At 40.0% G+C, this 13,127-nt stretch overlaps 1 protein-coding gene across 1 annotated transcript in view; it reads left to right on the forward strand.

Moving 5' to 3' along the window:
* The window catches only part of RNF213 (ring finger protein 213), a 96,467-nt gene that overhangs the window by 23,336 nt on the left and 60,004 nt on the right, over positions 1–13,127 (forward strand). The window contains exons 10-19 of the mRNA XM_063292934.1: positions 289–475; positions 3,045–3,097; positions 4,588–4,738; positions 5,911–6,030; positions 6,723–6,821; positions 8,514–8,636; positions 9,634–9,817; positions 10,256–10,414; positions 12,033–12,191; positions 12,518–13,119. Of these exons, the coding sequence (XP_063149004.1) occupies positions 289–475; positions 3,045–3,097; positions 4,588–4,738; positions 5,911–6,030; positions 6,723–6,821; positions 8,514–8,636; positions 9,634–9,817; positions 10,256–10,414; positions 12,033–12,191; positions 12,518–13,119 (1,837 nt within the window). The remainder of the gene's footprint in view (positions 1–288; positions 476–3,044; positions 3,098–4,587; positions 4,739–5,910; positions 6,031–6,722; positions 6,822–8,513; positions 8,637–9,633; positions 9,818–10,255; positions 10,415–12,032; positions 12,192–12,517; positions 13,120–13,127) is intronic.

Here is a 13,127-nt window from a genome sequence, read left to right on the forward strand (position 1 = left end):
TTACTACTGCTGGGTTCTCCCCTTTGAAACTTTCTTAATTCAGTTTAAGTTCATTTCTTGGTCATTTCTGAGTCAGCAAACCCAGTTCTTTTAGGTGTAGCAGCTGACAAATGTAAAACTAACCCAAAATTTCTAATGTTTTAGGACTATAGATTCGTAGTTTCTCATATTCCATATAACCTTGAGATTGAAGCTCCTAAAAAAAGTAAGAATATGGAAAGTACTCATTGTGCCATGTTTTTATTCAAATTTCTGTGTAATTATCATGCTTTTCTGTATGTTGAAAAGGAATCAAATGACAGAAAAGAAGCATTTGCTGAAAGGAAACCAAACATTATTCAGATCCTGGTTCTGCTTGTTACCACTATGGAATCTGGTGGAATTTATCTCTGACTCTTCTGCTGATCCATTAGACTGTCTTCTAGGAACTTTTTATAGACTGAAGGAGTTGAAAATCCACAATAATAACTGTCAGGTTTGTTCTGATTTCTAATGAACATTTTCATTCATCTTTGTCTGATGATGGCAAGGGATAGATTACTAGAGACTCAGTCCCATGTGCGATCCATAGGTTTGTTACAGGTTTGTCATTACTCCTGTTATAAAGTATGTGTAAGCAAGTACGAGAATTTTGGTTGGCCAAGCTATTCTAGGAAATTGGTCCATTAAGGCCCGAGTTACAGATTTGGCATCAATTTGGCATATGTCTGCTATCTTTGGCCAATGGGTAGAATAACCTCCCTAGATCAGAACATACTGTTTGCCCTGGGTGCCTTCAAATAGATTGGTCTCACAATATCCACCACTTGCCTCTGGAAGGGTCCTGTATCAACAGTAGGTTGCAGAGGGCCTTTATTCTTGTCAGGGCAGTATTCCATGCGCTGGCATATGTCACAGAATTTCATATATGCAGATACATCCTTCTCAATAGAAGGAATACTCGTTCACTTGGGTAGTGATGAGCCAGATTTGGCAGCCTCAGGCAAAACTAGGTAGGCACCATGAGCTGATAATAAGGGCTGTAAGCCACCCTGTACCCTTAAGGAGATGTATTTGCACAGAATTCCATTTTTGATATATTGTGGCTCTCAGGACTCCTTGAGGGTTTTCAGCCCCACGAGGTAGACTAGACCAGGCAATCCACTCCAGGAAGGCTAAAACTACTTTTATTAACCTTGGCAATAATAGCAAAATCTTGCAAGTCTGATTGTACTGTACCTCCTCCCCCCCATTACGCTTCAGTGAATTAGGGAGGCATCTGCCTGAGCCACTTCTAAATGTTATCTTGTTCTGGACTTAAAAAAATACTTCAGCTGATGACTCTCTACAGAAGATAAGACATTTTCTGATAATTCCTGGATTGTTGTGTCTCCCAGAAGGCCCAGTCATGACACTGCCAGTTGGCCTCAGTCTGTAGATCAGGTTTAGGGTATGTGGAGGGGGATAACCAGTGTAAATGCCATTGGGTTGTGGTCCCCTGATTCCTTATTTCCAAAGTCAGGGAGAGTTGTCACTGGAAACTGCCAGAGGAGTTGTGGTTGTTCTTCCTTCAGTTGAGGGGGTATCAGCCCTACAGAGTAGACCAGATCAAGGAATCAACTCCCTAAGGTTATAACTGTACTTTATTGAGTTAGGCTATAGTAAGAGAACCTTCCAAGTCTGCTTGTGTTTTACCTTCCCTCCCTCTTAAAACCCATTGAGCCAGGCTAAGCCTCTTCCTGATGCTTTATCCTTTCCCAGGGTTTAAGGAAGGCTTCTGCCCTTGTTTCTGTAATGGCTTCTGACTATTTCCTTTAAGGCATTCTCCATGACTCTCTACAGGGGGACACTTAGTGTTATTCATGAGTTAATGATAATGGGTAAAAAAAGATTTGGGTCTGATGTGGGTCGTCTGTTTCCTTCCCTCTATCTTCTACTTGAGAATAAAAGAAGAAAAGGGAAAAAACCCTGCACAATTCTAACTTTAATGAGTTGGATATTGGATTCAAAGAAACTTGTAAGAAAGGGGAAAAAAGTCTTTCCCCCAAAGAAATGAGTACTGTATCCACTTTCAAATAAACTTTCCAACCAAGAAAAAAGAAGAAAACAATTCATATTTATTTAGGCTCACTTTTTTTACTTGAATCGCTGCTTTCCATAGTGTGTGCTTGTAGAGTTATGTGCAGGGTTGTGGTGGCTTGGCCTCTGTGACTCCCATAAGTGGGTTCCCTAAGTCTTCCCCCACAATCCTCAGTGTTGCAACCTCCCATAATCCATGGAAGTGTGGCCTCTCTGGTCATTACTGCCACCATTCTGTACAGAGAAATTTCCTCTGCATCTTTCTCTCAGAAAGTGGTGTGTAGGACTGCTACTTTCTCCTCTTGCCTGTGGGTAGCTAACAGTGAGTTGTAGGCTCACTTCTCTGGCAAGATGTGTGCGTGGGTTTCAGAAAGAAGGTACTAGTTGTTATGCAGATTAAAGCTAGGTAGCTAATGGAGAATTGCAGATAATAGGGGAAGGGAAAAGGAAGATTTCATTACCATATGTACTCATGGATAAGCCGACCCTTGAATTTTTAACCAAAATGTCATGAAAAGTGTGTCGCCTGCGGATAAGTTAACCCTCTAAATTTTCATGTTTCAATTTTCACAATTGGCTTATCTGCAGGTGGCACGTTTTTCATGGTATTTTGATTAAAAATTTGAGGGTCGGCTTATCCGCATGTATATTCGGGTACTTAAAAAATTCATTACCACATATAATCGCAGATAAGCCCATCCATGGTTTATCCGTGAGTATATACAGTAACTCACAGGCCTGAATGCACACATACACAATGCAGGCAAATTTTACGTAGGTATGTATGTTTAGGTAGGCTAATTGTCCAACTCTTCTCCAGGGCAGAATGTGTTTCTTACGAATGGAGGCATTCAGATGCTACAGAAAAACACCCCCACACACCCCTTTAGGCAGCAACTGTAAAGCTAGGCATGGATACTTGATTGGGAGATGTTTGTCTAAAACAGTAATTTGTTTATCTGACTGAGCTTTTTTCTCTATTTTAGGAGGTAAAAAAACTTTTAGAGATAGTGTTGCACATCCTGTCTGAAGGAAAGATGTAAGTAAAATGTGCATATACTTTTCTTTTAAAAAGTATTCATTTAGAACACGCCTCACTGAAGTAAACAATAGAAAAATTGATGGTGATTCATTTTTTGTACCTTATTTTGCCAAGCTGAAAATGGTAATTCAGTGGATAGTCACAACTAGGTCTGCTCAGGTCTTTGAGGGGGTACTTCATGTTAATATATTGTTTTCTACTGGGGTTTGGGATTGGGGTTACTATGGTAACTAATCATTTTGGCAGGGTGCAGAGGTTGAATTCAACTGTCCCCTTTTCGAATGTTAATTTTTGCACCTGGGGGGAAGGAAGGAACTTGCTTGGACTTGCTTTAGTTTCTGTTTCCTTTTTTCTGTAGTAGGCATGTAGCTGCTCTGAGAGTCTGCAAGAATGCAGAAGCCTTTTAAAGATGTTTTGCTTTCTGTAAATACATTATTTTTATAGAAATGCCTGGTGTGTGTGACTTTTCTGATCTCTCCTGGGCTAAAGGCTTTCCCAGCAATCTGCCAACACTTCACTTAATCAGAGATTGGAATGAGTAGCTGATGTGTGTGCAGTTTCTAGACAAAGCATACTGCCATTTGCAAAGCTGACCTGCTGATAAAAGTGCGGCCAGGCTTATGAGGCAAAATGGCACACTTCTAAATGGCCCGCTGTCTCAAGGTAGTATGATGCCTCTGTGCAAGATAAAATGCAAGCAAAGTCAATGGGGAAGCCGGCAGGGAAGGTTGCAAGGTGCCCCCATAAGTCGCTTACGCTGCTTTTTCTCCCGAGGAGCCCCACTATGGAGTATGAGATCCCTGGGATTTCGTACTCCATAGCACCTTGCTCCTTCCCAGCTGCTGCCCTTGCCAGCCTGCCCGCTCTTCCCAGCACCCACCCGCAGCACCCCCTCCCCACTCCCGCATGCTCGTTGCCTGGGACTTCCGCTTCTTCCCGCTTATTGACACGCAGAGTCCTAGGATTACGACGGCAACTGGGACTGCCGTTGCTAGGCAATGCGGTCAAATGACGTCACTTGTTATGATCACATCTCTTATTGACGGCAATCCCAGTCCCAGCTGCTGTTTTAATCCCAGGACTACATGTATTTTGCTAGGGCTCTGTTTTAGGCTTAACTTTGATAGTAGGCAACTTCTCCAGTCCAGGGACATATCTGGAATTTTGTGAGTGTTTGCATTCACAAAATGGCTTCTACAGAAGACTTCCTAGTTTACAAAATGGATGCCATGATAGGTATGACCAGTTGTAAAGCACCCATGCACTTAACTATCCTAATACTGGGACTATTTATAAATAGTGTTGTAATTGCATTTAATAAGATGAGAAGTATTTTACATTCCTATAAGCTTATAGATGAATTAAGCTTATAAAGTGATGTTTTCATTGCAGTATCAGTTTGAACTCTCAGTTTTGTTATGTATATTTTTAATGTGCATTTCTGGTGTCTCTTAATTGTAAAAATATATAAATTTTCTACTATTCAGTACAATGCAGCAAAATGATTGGAGCTGTTCCGCTTTAGTCTGTCAAAAGCTTCATGAGATATGCAGTAATCAACTCCTGGGAACACAATACAAGTTACTAGCTACAGCAGTTGAGATTGTTTCAAAAATTCTTGCACTTGAACCTGTAGAGGTAAGCTTCTTTCTCTTGCCCTTTAGTAGTTCAAGATGAGTGGGGAAAAGGCTCTCTTGATCCCCCTGAGATGGATCACTTGGAGGGGGTGGGATTCATTGGGACAAATAACTTTGTTAATGTAGTTATACGAAACACATAGCCAGCACAGAAGTTCCATCACTGTTTTGTATTAGTTCAGACAGATAAAAGTATTTCAAGTTCACAAAGTAATTTGACTTGAAATTCACAACCCTAATGTGATGATAGCAGTTAGTTTATTGTCAGACCTGGCATAGATTTGGGAGTGGTTATGGGCATGCTGGATTTAACCCTACCTGTTCTTCCCTGTTTTGACATTCAAAAGATATAGCCGTAGAAACCCCAAGGAGGTTCCGGGGAGGGTTCTGAAGTTTGGCTTTTCCCTTCCATGTTCAAATTTCACAGATCTCGGTAGGAGGAATGCATCATTCTGTGATGCCTGGGTTATCCTTCCAAACATTTTAGGATTATAGTTGAAATAAAGGAAGTGGATTATATGTCAGTCACGTTGGCAAGCTTTATCTTAAGGGACCTAGGAAGCACACCTTCTCTATTGCAGTACCCACCTCTTCCATCAGAGATGGAAGAACCCCTTTTTCCTGGGGTTCCAAAAAGCCTTTAAAAAGCCTTTAAGCTTTGGTCCGAGGCTTGGGGTTAATGTATTGGGGGTTGCTGTTCTGCATTTTAATGGTTGTTTTTGGTCTTGAGCTGTTCTGTTTTGTTTGTTTTTATTGTTTCAATTTAGTATTATATTTTGTAAGCCACCCAGAGTCCACTTGAATTGGCAGCTATATTAGATCTATTTTTAGTGTTACTATTATTGGAGGTGGGTAACTGCCTCTAGAACCTCGTGTGGCACAGAGTGGTAGGCGGCAGTATTGCAGCTGAAACTCTCCCCACGACCGGAGTTTGATCCCAGCGGAAGCTGGCTTCTCTGGTAGCCGGCTCAGGTTGACTCAGCCTTCCATCCTTCCGAGGTCGGTGAAGTGAGTCCCCAGCTCCCTGGGGGAAAGGTAAAGTGAGTTAAGGAATCTTTCTTCTCTTCAACTGCCTCTAGGTAGATCTTTCTCTCCTAAACTTTTACTTTTGCTAATTCAGGTAATAGGCTGCTCCTTTGTTCAACAAATTATATTTTCCTTTTCATATGACAGGTTTCAGAAAAGGACATTGCCACAACAACATTCCAAAATGTTTGTAAAACTACTAGGGATTGGTTTTGTAACCGCCTTTCAAAACGTCTGTTGGGAAAAGGGTCAACATCAGTTATTGAGGTTTGTATTTTGGAATTGCAGGTATATCTAGATTTTATCCAGAACATTATGATCTGTAGTTTCCTTTTTTTTCCCTTTTGAACAGTAGTCCTAATTTTCTTTTCCTTGCCTCTGGTATATCAGTAATCCTTATAAAGAAAACTGTTAAATGCATGAATTTTTGCACTGTTGTTATGGTACGTTGTGAAGTGAACCAGCATCTCTGTTGATTATCCTAGCCTATCAGTGGCATGGGTCACCAATTGCAATATTTTTCTCAGTTCTTTACAAAACTACAGAATGATTAGAGGATGGAGAAAAGAGAGACCAATGTTGAAACGTAATCTATTTTATTGTAGAAATTGTGAAAATGGTTTGGATACTTACTTTCTTGTTCTTCAGGTATATGAGTTGTAAAAGCAAAACGCATAATAGGATCTCAAATTGTAGTTTCTTTCCTTCAGATGGAGCTTGACCTGATTTATTACAGTACTCAGTTTAGGCTTCCAATTCTCTCTCCCTTTTATTATAGTTAATTGGTGATTCATACCTTAAAAGCATGTATTCTTTCCTAATAGGTGATTAAGTATTCCAGCATTAAAGTTAAAGAAATATTTCCATTTGAGTTGAATAAATACTCTGGTTCCTACTTCTTCTCCCTTAAATCGTTTTTCATTTGTTGTTTTAAAATGTGAAATAATGCTTCCTTGTAGGTATGGGATCATTTTTTGAAAATAGAATTTCCTAACAGCAGTAATTCTGAAGACTGGAAAGAAGCTTTAATTGCAGTTTTGAAAGGCAGAATTAAACAGGTACCTAGATGGATGGATGTCATATGCATGAGATACTAATCTGCTTGTGGCAATTGATTGAGATCTAAATGAGGATTACCTACTTGAAATGTATAGAAAGCTTTTGTATAACACTTTTGTGACTCTTCTGTCCTATTGTAATGGCATTAAACCAAGATTAGTCTGATCAGTATCATATCTGGGCAATACTGCTTGGATTTTCAGAGGGCTTTCAGGCATTCCAAATATGATTTTGGGCAAAGAATGAATCACTGGAGTAGCATAATCTTACCAAATCTTTTGTTTTGAACTGATGTGTGGTTCTGCAAATTACAGTTTATTGCTTACTGTATGGTGTGAATCTACTCTGTTCAACAGTTAACGGTTAAAATATGGCTTGGCACAGTACACAAACCAAGCCAATATTTGGCTTTGCTTCTACATCAATCTTTCCTAACCTGGTGTCCTCCAAATGTGTGGGGACTACAATTCTCAGCATTCCTGGGCTCTAGATATACCAGGTCTGTTCGTAATAAGACCTTTCTTTTCTAAGACTTGTTTTTGGAAGAGAATGCAGATCATCTGTGCATTATTGAGATCTGATGAGGATGCTGCTGTGGCCCTTTCAGAGATTTGCACTCTTAGGTTTCAGGTCCTTCCCTGGCAGGGATGGGGAAGGTGGTGGCACATTGAGGATTTGTTGGACTACTGTACTGTGTTTATATGAGACTGAATGATACAGGACTGCAAGATGTTTTCTGGAATGGTGAGAGAAAAATCCACACCTCTGCACTTCTGTCAACAGCTTTGTTGGGTCAAACATCCTAGTTCAGTTTAGAAGACCACACAGAGGTTTCAGTTCAGAATGAAGCAGCTGACACAAACAAGTCACACCTGTGTTCTGGGTCTCACACAGGCTTCCTGTTAACTTCCATGTGCAATTCAAAGTGCTGGTTTTGACTGCATATGGCTTGGCATTGAGCTATTTCCAGGCCCATCTTCTCCACTCAGTTTTAAAGCTGCCCAGTATGGAGCTCCTGGAAGAATCTACTAGCAGTCCCCAATTTCCATGAGCTTAGGGAATGGAGGTCTGCGAATGTTTCCTTGTGGAAGCATCAGTGTTATGGAACTCCCTGCCCCCTGAAATCCAATCAGTTCATACCTTGTTAGGCTTTGAGGAATTATTAAAAACAGAATTGTTAAGAGGACTTCAGATCTATAGATGTCACCATCCTTTTTATTCCTTTTCAGAGAATAATTTTATCTGTGGTTTAATGTTTGGGAACTGCTTATTTATTTTATAATTTTAATTGTACCATAGACATTTTATTGTTGTGATTGTAACCCTCTGAGAGTCAATTGTGCTGGTCAAAAAAAAAAAGAAAAAAGGAATAAATTAAGTGACTCAATAAATGCCCAATCATTGTAGAAAGGCTATTGCAAATGATAATAGTGTATGGTAGATTTTAAAGAATAGATTTGAAGATTCTCCTAACATCCTACGATGATGCTTAAAATTAGAGATACATTTGAAGTAATCTGTATCATGCCCCATTTCCATCCTGAACAAGCAGAACAACATTTTATGTATTTTGAAAAATGATTTATTATAATCAGATCTTATCACCATAATCACTAAATTCCACTTTACAGAATATAAATACTTTGAAACCTCAAATTGTGCTTTGTTTTTCTTTTGTTGTTTCCTGATAGGAAGATGCTGTTGAACAAATTAAAGCCTACTGTAGTCGCTATGAGGAAATTAAAAAATTCAATTCTGTGATTTTGAAAACATTTGAAAACTGTGCCATTGAAGCTATTGATTCAGCATACCAGGTAATTTATGTAAAATCAAAGATTGTTTAATCCAGCAATGGTTGTTATGCTTCAAATCCCAAATTAAGGCAGTATGCCTTCCTGGCATATGCTGGCCTCTCCTTCCAAGCTGGCTGACAAATGCACTGCATATATAGGTAGTCCTCAACTTATAACCACAATTGGGACAATTTCAGTTGCTAAGTGATGCAGTTGTAAAGCGAGACATCACTTAACCATATCACTTAGCGACCACAATCCTGGCAATCCCTGTTGCCATTGTTAAGCGAATTCCACCGGCCATTAGCTAGGACCGGCCAGTCCAAGCCATTCCAGGCTTGGTCCCTCCCAGCCCCAAGCTTCAGTAAGGTAAGGGCCTGCCTCCAATTTGCCACACACCAGGAAGCCATAGCCACCCCAGCCCAGTCCCAGTCTCCCTTGCCACCCTGCACTCTGAGATCCATGCCACCCTGTGCTCTACCGCCCCAGCTGACCTTCGCTGTCTTCTTGCTCCTGCTGCTGCTGAGGTGTGCCTGGCCTTGCTGTTGGGCCGGGCTGGGGCTGGCTTCAATCTTATATTCACATAATGTTTGTTCTCAGCCCATTCCTAACATTTAGTCAAGGTCATTCTGTCTCTTTCAGAAGTGAAGGTTGGTTAATTTGGAGTAATAATAACAATGTATTGCCTAGGTTACATAAGACTAAGGATTGTTGTTTAGTCTGTAGTTTATAGCTACAGTATAGAAAAGTTAGAGGAAGGGCCTTCAAGGCCTGCCCACACATGATGTTTCAGTTTATAAGGTTCTATGTCCCCATAGAGAGGTGACTGTCCCTGTTGTAAGAGTAGTATCTATCTCAGCAAGTTAGAAGAAAAATTCACATGGAAGGAAAAATACATTTTCAGTGGGGAAGTACCGTTAGATGATAAAATGAATTTTGTGAGTCTTGTGCAAAATCATTGCATGATAGAATGAATTTATCACTGTCTAATAATGCATTTTTTGTGTGTCTTTCCTAGAAACAAAAAAATCTGCTTGAGTTGATATCTTCATTTGATCTGAACAAGCTGGGCAACATTATATCTGCTGCTATCATAAAATCCTGGCCAAGGGATGAAATGGGGACGCCTTTGACAGACCTTCAAAGTGTACTAAAGCATCTGCTTGAATGGCAAGACAGCAGACATATATTCATTTTCAATCGTATGTAAATCATTTAAATGATCACCGCTGTAGTCAGAGGGAATATGTAAAGGAGCAAAGTAGCTACGTAATGCAGAAAATACATTGAATAATGGAGGAGTTATATTGGATATTTCATACATTTGGATATTTCATACATGTATATTGTATTAAATTATGACAAAATAGTAATCTGCTTCATGAATGTTCATTGATATTTTGACTGAAAGAATATGTAGTCTTTTTAAAAATTTTCCCCTGGCAAAAATAATAAGAGTCACATCAGTGAGTAGGGCTGAAAAATGAGATGTAGCAAAGTATGCATGTGAGTGGGACAGGGAAATGAGAATAAGTCATCTTGCTTGGAGTTGTTTCCAGATGACAAGGGAAAGTAGCTAACTTGAGCGGTTTAATGCCCCCAAATCTTTAAGTACTTACTGTTTTTAATATATTTAATAGGTGCAGAAGAAAACATTCTAAACCAATTTACTGAAGATGCTCGATCGTTAATGGCCATTGCTGAATCTTCATTTGAAAATGTTGTCAATACACTTGTAACAGGCCATATTCTGATTAAGCATTTGGAACTAATTTTAAAACATAAGGCACAATTCATAAGTAAGTTTCTTTTGCATATATAAATGGAGAGGGATAAATTGTACTAATGCAATTCAATTGCATGGTTAATTGGGTTTTATGAAAACATAAATAACCAGGACAGTAAAGAACAACACATTTTTGTTTTTATCTGGTGTCATCTTAGAGGAATTGTCATCTGTGAATGAGAAGGAATAGAATACATCTTTAAGATGATGTGGGCCGACTGCTGGCTTCAACAGTATTGTCTTAAATATGCTTTGTTTAAAAATCATAGGAATTTAAGTTGAATAATAGGATGAGGATACAGGCTTGCTTAACGCCTTTGCTAGTGAAGATGGCTTCAGTTAGATCAGCAAAGATACTGCCCTTAACGTGAGTAGTTGTGCCATGGTGTACCAGCATTATTAGTCTAAAAAGACGGTGGTCTATCATTGTAGTGGCTAATTTCCTCCAGAATTGTTCTCATGGAATAGAATCAAAGGCTGCCTCAGGTCTATAAAGGCTACATACAGGGCACCTTTGGGCTGACTTTAGTATTTCTCAGCTAAGTGATGTAGCCTGGTACATTGATTCATGGTTGAGTACAGGTAGTCTTCACCTGACCATTCAGCGACTCTTTGAAATTACGACAGTGCTGAAAAAATGGATTTATGACCTGTGCCCGAAATTCTTACTGTTGCAGCGCCCCCGCAGTCTCATGATCCAAATTCAGGTGCTTGGCAGCCCGCCCACACTTAAGACTGCAGGGGTGCTGTCCCCCCACCAGCCGAACTCCCCCACCAGCCTATCTCCCCCCCACCCCCGGTCTCTGCCCTTTTGGAAGCCCTGCACCCTACCTTGCAGGGTGGCAAGCAGACTCAGAACTGAGCGGTTCTGAGGCCGCAGCCAGCTCCAGCCTCCCTAGCCCAGCCGTGCAAAAATCTGGCCAAACCCAGCCCGCTTGTGTGAAAATCTAGCCCAGCCAAGCCCAGGCACCATAGCAAGCTCCTGCCTCCCCAACCTGCATTCATTCACCCGGCTGCCTCCTCTCCCAGTTCCCCGCATCGACCTTTGGACTTTTTCACCCAGCCACTAGATGCTGGCTAGAGAAAGGGCCTCATGGGTGATGGCAGCTCATCTACAGAGCCACCTCCTCACTGAGGCTCATCGGGTACCTATATTATATTACTTGCTTTTGAAGATCTGTACACTTTTTTCCATGCAGTTTAAAAACCACTTTAGAGAGTTGTGCAGAATGTGTGTTCTAGAGAATACTAGGATGTTCTGATTTTGGACCATGCTAATTCAGCTGTTCTAGGGATGGTGGGTAATTTTGAAATGGAACAGAAAATGGCCCATGCCTGAGATGGCCCCAGATTGGCCTAGTCTAGAAAAAAGACATATTGTTCCAATGATCCCTAGAATCTCCCCTCCTCAGAATGGCAAATTTTGCATATTGCTACTGTTTTGGCATTTAGAACTTCAGAATTATTCCTACTGTGTTTTTATGCTATATCTGTTTAGCTGCTGTCTAGGTAGGCTTTAGTGTTATTTTGTATTGTTTATAGATTTTTGACTGTGCACTGCCTAGAGAACTTCTCTTATCAGCTGGTACAAAAATACAGTATAAAATAATAATTCTCAATTTTGATTTCAGAATGCAAAGAACAATCACTCCCAATTGAATCACCTGAAGGACTGAAACTAGAAGAAGTGTTAAAGCTGAGGCTACAGGAAGTATTGCATGTCAAGAGGGAGCAAAAACATTTGGGAGTCCTCTTGGATATGTTGAGGAAGGTTCAGTGCTATGTAACCGGTAATTTTTTAAAATAATGAGTTAATAATAATAAATAATGATCATTTTAAAATCAGTACTTAGGGTTTTCCTCTGCAAATTATTGTCTGATACTTCTCCTTTGCAGTTATTGTTTATATCCTCCTAAAATGGGGCTTGAATGTATGGAAGGCTGAATGGGAAGGCAACTGAAAATTCTAACATCAGAGAAATAGAATAATGCAGATATGAAAATGCAAATTCTTGAGATTGGTGCTGTAGACTGAAGCTTTGTGCAGCTTATATCAAATCGTTAGACAAACTGAAAATTACTATGTTCCAACTTACATGTTTTCCCTTTTTTAAAGTGGATTTTACTGAAATGGAGCAAAAGTGTAGCAAAAATCTGGCACTGGAAATATTGGATGATGTTGTGAATGTGAGGAAACACACTTCATGCAGTGATGATGGAATGGAGACCTACCTCCATTTGAGTCAAGACCTGAAAGAGATATCTGAATTTGTGTATAATTGCGAAGATAGCCACATCTTTAAGTATTGCTGGGAGCAGGCAGCCAAGAGGCTGATGCATAACACTGAGGATCCAGACACAGAAGAAACTGTGACCGTTCTAAATATGGAGGATGTGTATGACTGCTTATTTGATCCTTGTCGCAAAGAATTCCAAAGGCTTTCTGATAGCTTGAAATTGGGAGAGCTCACATTTGCTGAAGTGAATGCTCTCTTCAAAGATTTTATTAACCATTACAAAGAACTCAGAAGTGATTTCCAAATTATGTGCAAACTGCAGTATCCGGATAATGGAGAATGGATAGATGAACGGATCCAGCAGATCCAGCAGTATCATGAATTGGATTTGGCATTAGACTCTGCTAAAGTTATTGACAAAGTCAAGGAGGTTTTGAAGCTTTCTGGCAATTTCAGTGTCCTGCAACAATTGCTGAACTTAGTAAGTAT

Source organism: Candoia aspera, chromosome 2 (assembly GCF_035149785.1).
Source record: "Candoia aspera isolate rCanAsp1 chromosome 2, rCanAsp1.hap2, whole genome shotgun sequence".
NCBI lineage: Eukaryota > Metazoa > Chordata > Lepidosauria > Squamata > Boidae > Candoia > Candoia aspera.